At 41.9% G+C, this 10,042-nt stretch overlaps 1 protein-coding gene across 1 annotated transcript in view; it reads left to right on the top strand.

The window, feature by feature from the left end:
- Nucleotides 1–5,004: 5,004 nt before the first annotated feature.
- The window catches only part of MRPL48 (mitochondrial ribosomal protein L48), a 49,451-nt gene continuing 44,413 nt past the window's right edge, over nucleotides 5,005–10,042 (top strand). Inside the window, exon 1 of the mRNA XM_065882312.1 lies at nucleotides 5,005–5,124. Coding sequence (XP_065738384.1) covers nucleotides 5,104–5,124 — 21 coding nt within the window. The 5' untranslated portion in view covers nucleotides 5,005–5,103. The remainder of the gene's footprint in view (nucleotides 5,125–10,042) is intronic.

The raw sequence follows: 10,042 nt of genomic DNA, 5'->3' as shown, positions 1-10,042 counted from the left end.
ATGGAAGCTCCTCCTCCTTTCCCCATACTTTGCCCTATGCATCTCTTCCATCTGGGTGTTCATCTATAGTCTTTATCATATCCTTTTATAATAAACTGGGAATCCAGTTTAAAAAATTCCTCCCTTAGTCTTCTGGCTGGACTCGCTGGCTCCATTCTCTCCCCCACTATTCCACTCTTCACTGGTTCCTGACTGGTCAAAGCTTCCCCAACCCTTTAGCCTAGGATTTAATGATGTGACTCTGTTCTTCCTCTCTAGTCTCCTCTGATCTTCCTCTCACCATTTTTTCTCTATGTCTACATTTCAGCCAAACTTGAAGTTCCCCAGACATTCACCACTCCCTCTTTTTCAAAACCACATAGTGAGTAAATGGCTGAAGCAGGATTGGATTCAATACATATTCTCCCATCCTTATGTCTGCTTATGTCTCTACTATGCCACTTGTGAAAGTGCAGACAGAAATGCCATTGTAGAGATGGGTTAGAGGTAGGAGAAAAAAGAGCTAGAAGAAGAGGAAGATTTCAATCAGTTCACCAGATGCATATTACCATGGTTCAGGCCCTGGAGTAGATAATGGAGATACAAAGACAAGTCTATAGAAGGATGAAGCAAGAAGGTAGGAGCCTTAGTACCTGGAAAGTAGCCTGTGTTGAGGTACGTCTTGGTATCCCCAAGAGAGTTTTAGTTTTTAGAGTCTGGAGACAAAATAAGTCAGAGAAGTTACAAAATAATGGATAGGGAAGGATATCTGATATTTGTATGAAAGTGTCCTTCTGGGAAGTTCAGTAAGCTCATATACCTTCATAACTCATGACATAATCAACAAAGCTTGGCAACAAAAATATAGATTCCAATACATTAATAGATATTGCTAAGGTATCTTTACATCCATGTATGCTGATTTCACCTCCCTTTTGGGTCCTTGATTTCTGACCTTTTAAAGTATTCTAGCGTAAAAGGGAAGCCTTTTACTTCGATACATAGAACTAATTGTCCCCTTCTTTTTACCTCTTCCCTTCAGCTTCCTCCCTCCTCAGAGTGTAGGAACAACACAAAGATGGATTTGTATCTTACCAGATAGCATTTACCTGGACTAGACAAGGAAAAAACTCTCTGGCTTAGCCAACCTTCCCTTTTGGAAACCTGTATTTGCAGTCCTATGGAGCCGAAGGAGCACAGGTGTTGAAATTAGCCAGTTCATCGCTTACAGTGTGCCTTACTTTAGGTAACTTCTTTGTGCCTCTGTTCCTCATCTATGAAATAAGTATAATGATCCCCAGCTTCACAGGGTTATTGGGAGAATAACCTGAAAAGATCTGACCTGACACACTAAGAACTTGAAGTGTTTTGTTTTTTCGATTTAAAAATTCACTTCTGGGACTTCCCTGCTGGCACAGCGGTTAAGAATCCGCCTGCCAATGCAGGGGACACTGATTTGATCCCTGGTCCGGGAAGACCCCACATACTGCAGAGCAACAAAGCCCGTGCGCCACAACTACTGAGCCCACATGCCACAACTACTGAAGCCCGTGCGCCTAGAGCCCATGCTCCGCAACGAGAAGCCACCACAATGAGAAGCCCGCACACCGCAGCGAAGAGTAGTCCCCGCTCGCCGCAACTAGAGAAAGCCCGCGCACAGCAAGCAATGAAGACCCAACGCAGCCAAAAATAAATAAATAAATTTATTTTTTTAAAAATTCACTTCTAAATATCCCAACAGCTTTTAGATACCCATGCAGACAATAACCTATGGTGGAGCTATGACTTGTCTGCTATTTCCCCAGGAAGAATGAATTGCCATCTCTGTGCTGCCCCCAATACTTTACACACAATTCTGCTATTTCATCTGCCATACTATGTATTAATTATTTGTTACTTTCTCTTTCCCATGTTTGATTGTGAGTTCCTCAAGGACTGACATCCTGTCTGATTAATTCATTCCAGCATCTGGCACAAGATGTGTAGATCCGACTTCTAACCTCGATGTAAAAGCTGATTGACCCTAAGTGAATTTTCCAACATTCAATTGCCTCATAAAAATTGATAATAACTATTTAAAAAATTTTTTTTATTTTTTTGCGGTACGCGGGCCTCTCACTGCTGTGGCCTCTCCCGTTGCGGAGCACAGGCTCCAGACGCGCAGGCTCAGCGGCCATGGCTCACGGGCCCAGCCTCTCCGCGGCATGTGGGAGCTTCCCGGACTGGGGCACGAACCCATGTTCCCTGCATTGGCAGGCGGATTCTTAACTCTCCTGCACCAGGAAAGTCCCCAAAATAATGAAATTTTGCCATTTGCAACAACATGGATGGACCTGGAGGGTACTGTGCTTAGTGAAGTAAGTCAGACAGAGAAAGACAAATACTGTATATAATCACTTATATGTGGAATACAAAAAATAAAACAAACTAATGAATATAACAAAACAGAAACAGACTCACAGATACAGAGAAAAAACTATGGAAAGGAAAGGAGAGGAAAGGGAGGAGAGACAAAATAGAAGCAGGGGATTAAGAGGTACAAACTACTATGTGTAAAATAAATAAGCTTCAAGGATATATTGTACAGCACATGGAATATAGCCAATGTTTTATAATAATTTTTTAATTTTTTTTTTGCAGTATGCGGGTCTCTCACTGTTGTGGCCTCTCCGTTGCGGAGCACAGGCTCTGGACGCGCAGGCTCAGCAGCCATGGCTCACGGGCTTAGCCACTCCACAGCATGTGGGATCTTCCCGGCCCGGGGCACGAACTCGTGTTCCCTGCATCGGCAGGCGGACTCTCAACCACTGCGCCACCAGGGAAGCCCGATAATAACTATTTTTTATTTGAGTGGCCGCTATGTGCAATGCATTATGCTCAGTGCATCATTTAACTGTGAATTTGTCTCTTTAGGTGGTCTCTTAGCAACTCTTCTCCACAGGGGTTAAGGGCTACCTTTGGGGGATGTAGATTTACCTACACAGCCCTTTGTAGCTCCTTGGAATTTCATCATAGGAAGGATTGATAAAGCAATAGGACAAGGTACCTTGGCAGGGTTTCTGACAACAAAGGAAACTCCCTGTTACTGAAGACCTATTCATATTTACCAGTTTTTACACCTTTTTCCTTGCTAAGTACAAAACTAATAACAAAAACAGTCGCAGCAGCAATAATAACAGCAACAATAAAAATAACTGCATATTTGTTATTTCACTTGATGTTGACTTTGTAACCACGCACTCCCTTCATACAGAGTTTATATATATATATCTCTGTAACTGGAATTCCTCATTGCTTTATAATTGTTTACAACTTGGCCTCCTTACTAATCTCTATGAGCCACTTAAAAATTGTATATATTTAAAGTGTAAAATATGATGATTTGATATACATATACCTAGTGAAATGATTACTACAGTCAAGCTAGTTAATATACCATTTCCTCACATAGTTAGCTTTTTGCGTGATGAGAGCACCTGAAATCTACTCTCTTAGCCTATTTCCAGTATTCAGTATGGTGTTATTAACTATAATCATGCAGTACATTAGATCTCTAGATTTATTTATCCTGCATAACTGGACATTTGTACCTTTGACTAACATCTCCTCATCTCTCCCCTTCACCCCCACTGCCCCAACCCCTGGTAACCACCATTCCGTACTCTGCTTCTATGAGTTTGACTATTTTACGTTCCACATAGGTGAGATCGTGGAGTATTTGTCTTTCTGTGCCTGTTTCATTTAGCATCATGTCCTCCACGTTCATCCATGTTGTTACAAATGGTAGGATTTCCTTCTTTTTAAATGCTGTTGTAATATTCCATTATACATATACTGTTTATACTGTTTTTGATAGTGGCTGTATAAATTTACATTCCCACCAGCAGTGTGCAAGGATTCCCTTTTCTCCACATCCTCACCAGCACTTGTTATCTTCTGTCTTTTTGATAATCGCCATTCTAACAGGTGTGAGATGATATTTTGTGGTTATGATTTGCATTTCCCTGATGATTGGTGATGCTGAGCGTCTCTTCATATACCTATTGACCATTTGTATGTCTTCTGAGAAATGTCTGTTTAGATCCTTTGCCAAATTTTAAATCAGGTTGTTTTCTTGCTATCAGGTTGAGTTCCTTATATATTTTAGATATTAACTCCTTATCAGATGAATGATTTGCAAACATTTTCTACCATTCCATAGGTTGTCCCTTCACTCGCTGATTGTTTCCTTTGCTGCACAGAAAAACTTTTAGTTCGATGCAATCCTCTATGAGCCACTTAAGGGCAGGGACCATGTAAATATTCATCTCTGTCTTCCCAAGGTTCAAAGGATTGGCACAAAGTCATGCTAAGTAAATGGTTGATGTGTGTAAAATAAGTAAATGAATGTGTGCTGTGACATTATCTCATGTGAGAAGGGGTATGTCAGAGGGAAAACACTTTGTATAAATGAGACAGTTTGAAACTCAGCTCTGCCTCGGTCGGTTGGCCCTAGACAAGTCTCTTAACCTCCTGCAATATACTTAACATGTAAAATCCAGTGATAATATCTCACTAACAGGCTTGTTATGAGGAGTAAAGTGATGCTCTGAGCATAATGCACTGTACATAGTGGTCACTCAATAAAAAATAGTTATTATCAATTATTATGAGGCAACTGAATGTCAGAAAGGCTCACTTAGGGTCACTCAGCTTTTAAATAGAGGTTAGAAGTCAGATCTCCACGTCCAGTGCTAGACGCTGGAATGAATTAATCAGGCAGAATTTTAGTCCCTGAGGAATCGCAATCAAACACGGGAAAGAGAAAGTAACAAATAATTAATATATAGTATGGCAGATGAAATAGCAGAATTGTGTGTAAAGTATTGGGGCAACACAGAGATGGCAATTAATTCTGCCCGGAGAATTCGCAGTGATGGTGACACTTGAGCTGTAGTGGGCGATTTCTAGACACTCTCAGAAGCTGCCGGAACCAAGGTGCTGCGGGAGTTGAGTGAGTCTCGGTCGGATATTGTTACCGGACCGGATCGAGGCCGTTCCGTCAGTGTTTTCGGACGCCCCGCGGTCGCGGCTTCTTGGGTCGATCTTCAGCTGGCACAGTTACAGGCCGCGCAGCAGCAAAGGATGAAGGGAGCTCTGGGAAAGGTAACGTAGGTTCCACGCACGCTGGGCGCGGGGGAGGTGGTGAAAAGAGCTGAGCTGCCAGGTGGCCGCGGGGCTTTTACGCTGCTGCAGATATCCGGGTAAGAGACTTGGGAGAGAACAAGGCTCTTCCCAGAAGCACGTGCGGCGCCTTGTCAAAGGGTTGCGCTTAGTCGTCTGCTCCCGGGGCGTTAACCCGCGCGCCACGCCCCACTTCGCGATACCCTCGCCTCGCATTGGCCGGAGCCCCGCAATGGGAATCACAGCGGAATAGGTCCAAATAATATGTACGACCTTGAGCAGGTCATTTTATTTTTGCTTTAGGTCATCAGCTTCCAGATTTTTTTCTAAGAATACTGTTTTGACTCGCTGAACAGATTGGGATGTGAGGCTACTTGGTGACAAGGGAAGGGTAATAATAAAAAAACATTTTTACTTACAAAACCTTAATTACGTGACTGCAGTAAAACCGTGTGAACCACGTAAAGCATTCCTTGACTTTCCCTTGTTCTCTTAACAGATTTCAGCTGTGCTTTTTCAGTTGTACCATGCTGCTTAGAATAATGACTTTTTTTTTTTTTTTTTAGCAATTCATGTTAAAATTTTACTCAAGGCATTAATTTGGAGACTGTACTCCACGATACACAGCATGATCATTGCTGCTCATGGATCTACTGGTCCTAACTTTGGGGCAGCCCCTGAATGTCTCTAGGTTTGTTTCCTTAAGGTCCCAAACCTCACTTCATCCTTAATGAAGTAACTCTCAGTTGTTCACTTTAGCCAAATTGTGAGAATTTAACTAGATCTGGTGAAAAGATAATAGAAAAAAATCAAAGTTTTAAAATTTAACTGTTAAAGATGGTCAGATTGGTGGCTCCATGCTCCTGCTCTAAGAGCCTTGATTCTGAGGAATGCTGAAAGGGAGGGATCATTGTTCAGGGAATACTGTTTTTGGCCATTCTATACTCCTGAAGAGCCCATGGAAATCTGTCATAGGCTATCACCTAAAGATACAAGGGCATATAGGGCCCGTCTGGGTCTGATGCCACTGTTCCCTTCCAGACTCCTTTGTTACTGACTTCACTCTTCCGTTCTGCCCTATTGCTTTGGCCAGGTAGTCTCTTCTTTATTTACCAAATGCTGAATTCCTAATCTTTGTTCTTGTGGAGCTTTCTCACTTGGAATGCCCTCACTTTTTTCACCACCTATCCAAATGCTCCATGGTTCAAGGCCCAGCTCAGGTCTCATCTTTTCCTTAAAAGCTTTCAGACCATTCCAGCCAAAGTGCTTGTTTATTTTTTGAACTCTTAGCTGGTATTATCTTTTGGCATCTAATCATATGCAGTCCTGTGACCATCCTTGTCTCAGCCTGTCTGGAAGTGTTAGTTAATGCTTTACATTTATAAGGAAAACACATGGCATTTGCATCAGACCTGTGTTCTATCTCTTGCTAGCTGTGTGACCTTAGGCAGGTTTTTGACCTCGCTGTGCTTCAGTTTCTTATCTGTAAATGCAGATAATGGTGCCCATCATATGGAATTGTTGTAAAGATTATAGAAGATAATGTAAGAGTATTTTCTAAGTGTGAAGGACTATACAAATAGGAATATTGATATTATTCTATAGTTAATAAACTGCTTTCATTTCCATAATTTTATTTGAGCTTCACGATATGAGATAATCCTGGCAGACACAAGAGATAAGGAGGTGGAAGCTACTGGTGCAGTGTCTGATACATAATAGTTTCTCAAATGCTTTACCAAATGCCTGAATGAACGAATGCCTTGCTTATAGGTCAACAGTCTCTTTTGTGGTAGTGCTGAACTGGAGCCTAGATTTTCTACCCCTCCTAAAACCCCACTGCCTTTCCTCTTCTGAGTATTTTCCATCTCCCTAATTTGATAATAATCTTGGTTTCTCTCATCTGTGAAATGAGGAATGAAAACCTTCCTTGACCTTCCCAGTTGTCAGTCCTTCCCTTCTTTGTGACCTGTGCAGCCCATTATACTGATCTCATTTCAGTGTAATAAATAATTTTCACATCTACTTTCCTCATTAGCAAGATTGAGGGCAGGGACTTCCCTGGTGACCCTGTAGTTAGAATCCTCCTGCCAATCCAGGGGACACGGGTTCGAGCCCTGCTCCAGGAAGATCCCACATGCCGTGGATCAGCTAAGCCCGTGTGCCACAACTACTGAGCCTGCACTCTACAGCCTGCGAACCACAACTACTGAGCCCACATGCCACAACTACTGAAGCCTGTGCTCCTAGAGCCCATGCTCTGCAACAAGAGAAGCCACCTCAATGAGAAACCCACGCACCACAACAAAGAATAGCCTCCACTTGCCGCAACTAGAGAAAGCCTGCATGCAGCAACGAAGACCCAATGCAACCAAAAATAAATAAATAAAAATAAAATAAAATAAAAAATTAAAGAAAAAAGAAAGATTGAGGGTAGGCAACTGTATTTTCTTCATGTCTGTATATATGCAGCCTACAGTGTACTTGACCTGATAAATATTGAATGAATAAATGAATGAAAAAATGTTGACATTATGTGGTAAGTACACAGTAGAGCTGGGACTAGAACTTCAAACTCTTAGCTCAGTGCCTGGAACCCTAAGAAATCATCTCAAATTTTAGATGAGTGAGAAGCTCAGCTTTACTGCTCCCTCTGGGCTGGTAAGGCTAGCATATCTGGGTGGGATCACATACCTCTTTAGGTTAACAGAAGTAGTAAAGCAGCGTTGATCCAATTAACACACTAATGCTGATAGTCATCAGACTTCAGAAAACATATTTGATCAAGATGGAAGGATGGTGCCTGTGGAAGTCAACATGCACAGGGAATTGGTAGTGACTCACCTGCTGAGTTACTTTGCAGAGAAAATGGATGGTGTTGGAGTGTAAAGCTCAGGTCTGGATGTCACTCACCCTCAGATTACCATTCTTTTCGGGGATTACCATACCCTTGAACCACAAGGATATGATTAGGGGAGGGGTGGTGATCACAAAAGATATGCTAGCCTTACCAGCCCAGAGGGAGCAACCTTGGGGACTGATCACATAGTAAGATGTTTTCAAATGAAACACTGAAGGCTAACATGGAGCAGAGTTCATATGAACAAATAGCAGTGAGGATTGAAAAAAATGACAAATCAACAGACATGAATTAGGAGGACATAAGAAGATATGAAACAGGAGGACAGAAATTTCAGAGGGCCTAGCAGGGCAGGGAGTCCAAAAGCCCAGCAAAATGGTCAAGAAGTTGGCTATTTCCTGGTCACTACTAGACTGTAAGTTCTGGAGGACAGGGACATTTCTCTATTTTGTTCATGGTTTTATCTTCAGCACTTGTCACATACTAAAGTACATATTGTTTAATAAATGAGGAAATGAACAATCACCACAGTTATTGTCACTGCTCCCAATTTGACCGTTAACAATGTGCCTTGCACTTGCTAAGTCCTTTTCATATAGTATCTAATTTAATAGTATCAACAACTCTATGAGTTTTTTTTATTTATTTAACTTATTTTTTTATACAGCAGGTTCTTACTATATGAGTTGCTTTATAACCTGTTTAGAGATAAGGAAGTGAGGTTTGGAGAGATTTACTAATTTGATCAGCAAATATTTATTGAGCACTTGCTATGTGCCAGAGAGTATGCTAGATGCTGGGATGTAGTAGTTCCTGTCTTCAAGGAGCTTATATTTCCAGCAAAATAGACTAATTAAACATATAACTACCTTTTGCTGTATACCTGAAACTAGCACAATATTGTAAATCAACTATACTTCAATAAAAAAAGTATAATTACTTAACTAATTGTGATAAATGCCTCAAAAAAAAAGATTCTGTGTGCTATATGGTGTGTATAACAGCAGAATTCAAGTAAGTCTGAGCAGTCAAGAAAGTTTTCTTGGCGATGTTACATGACTAAGACTTAAAGAATAATAGAATTTAGACTGGGACAGCATGTGTGAAGGCCCTGAAATGAGAACACGTTTGGAGTTCCAGAGGGCCCAGAGGAAATTGGAAGGGAGAGAAGCAAGGGAGCTTGTATCAAGGGAGAGTGTGAGGAGAAGTATGGGGATGAGAGTTGGGGAGATGGTAGGGGATTGGGCTTACATTTCAGTGACCACAGTTGTTTTGAAACATTTTAGTCCTGGAGGAAGGTAGGGAATTGGGCTTAACAGAGCTCACCTGTGGCCTAGAAGTGCCATCCAGCAATATGGTGTGAGGCCAGATATTCCTTTCTTCCTCCCTTCCTCTCAATCTCTCTCTCTTTCTTTTTAAAATCGAGATATAATTCACGTACCATGATATTTACCCTTTTAAAGTGGATAATTTAGTGGTTTTTAGTATATTCATAAAGTTGTTCAGCCATCATCACTAATTCCAGAACATTTTCATCACTCTAAAAAGAAACGTTGTACCCATAAGCATTTACTCCTCAATTCCGCCCTCTGCCCACCCCCTGGTAACCACTCATCTACTTTATGTCTCTATGGATTTGTCTGTTCTGGTCATTTCATATAAATGAAATGATATAGTATGTGAGGCCAAGTATTTCTTTTTTTTTTTTTTTTCGCGGTACGCGAAAAGGTACGTTGTGGCCTCTCCCGTTGCGGAGCACAGGCTCCGGTCGCGCAGGCTCAGCGGCCATGGCTCACGGGCCCAGCCGCTCTGCGGCATGTGGGATCTTCCCGAACCGCGGCACGAACCCGTATCTCCTGTATCGGCAGGTGGACTCTCAACCTCTGCGCCACCAGGGAAGCCCCAAGTATTTCTTAAGTGACTTGCGAAAGGTCATACAGCTAGTAACATGGAGGAGCTGATACTCAAACCCAGGTCTGTGTGAATCTATTACCTGTGTTTCTAACTGCCGTAAAGACTCAGTGCAAAGACGGGCTTTGA

Source organism: Phocoena phocoena, chromosome 8, assembly GCF_963924675.1.
Source record: "Phocoena phocoena chromosome 8, mPhoPho1.1, whole genome shotgun sequence".
In the NCBI taxonomy this organism is placed as follows: Eukaryota; Metazoa; Chordata; class Mammalia; order Artiodactyla; family Phocoenidae; genus Phocoena; species Phocoena phocoena.
This window is presented reverse-complemented; position numbering and strand designations above follow the sequence as displayed.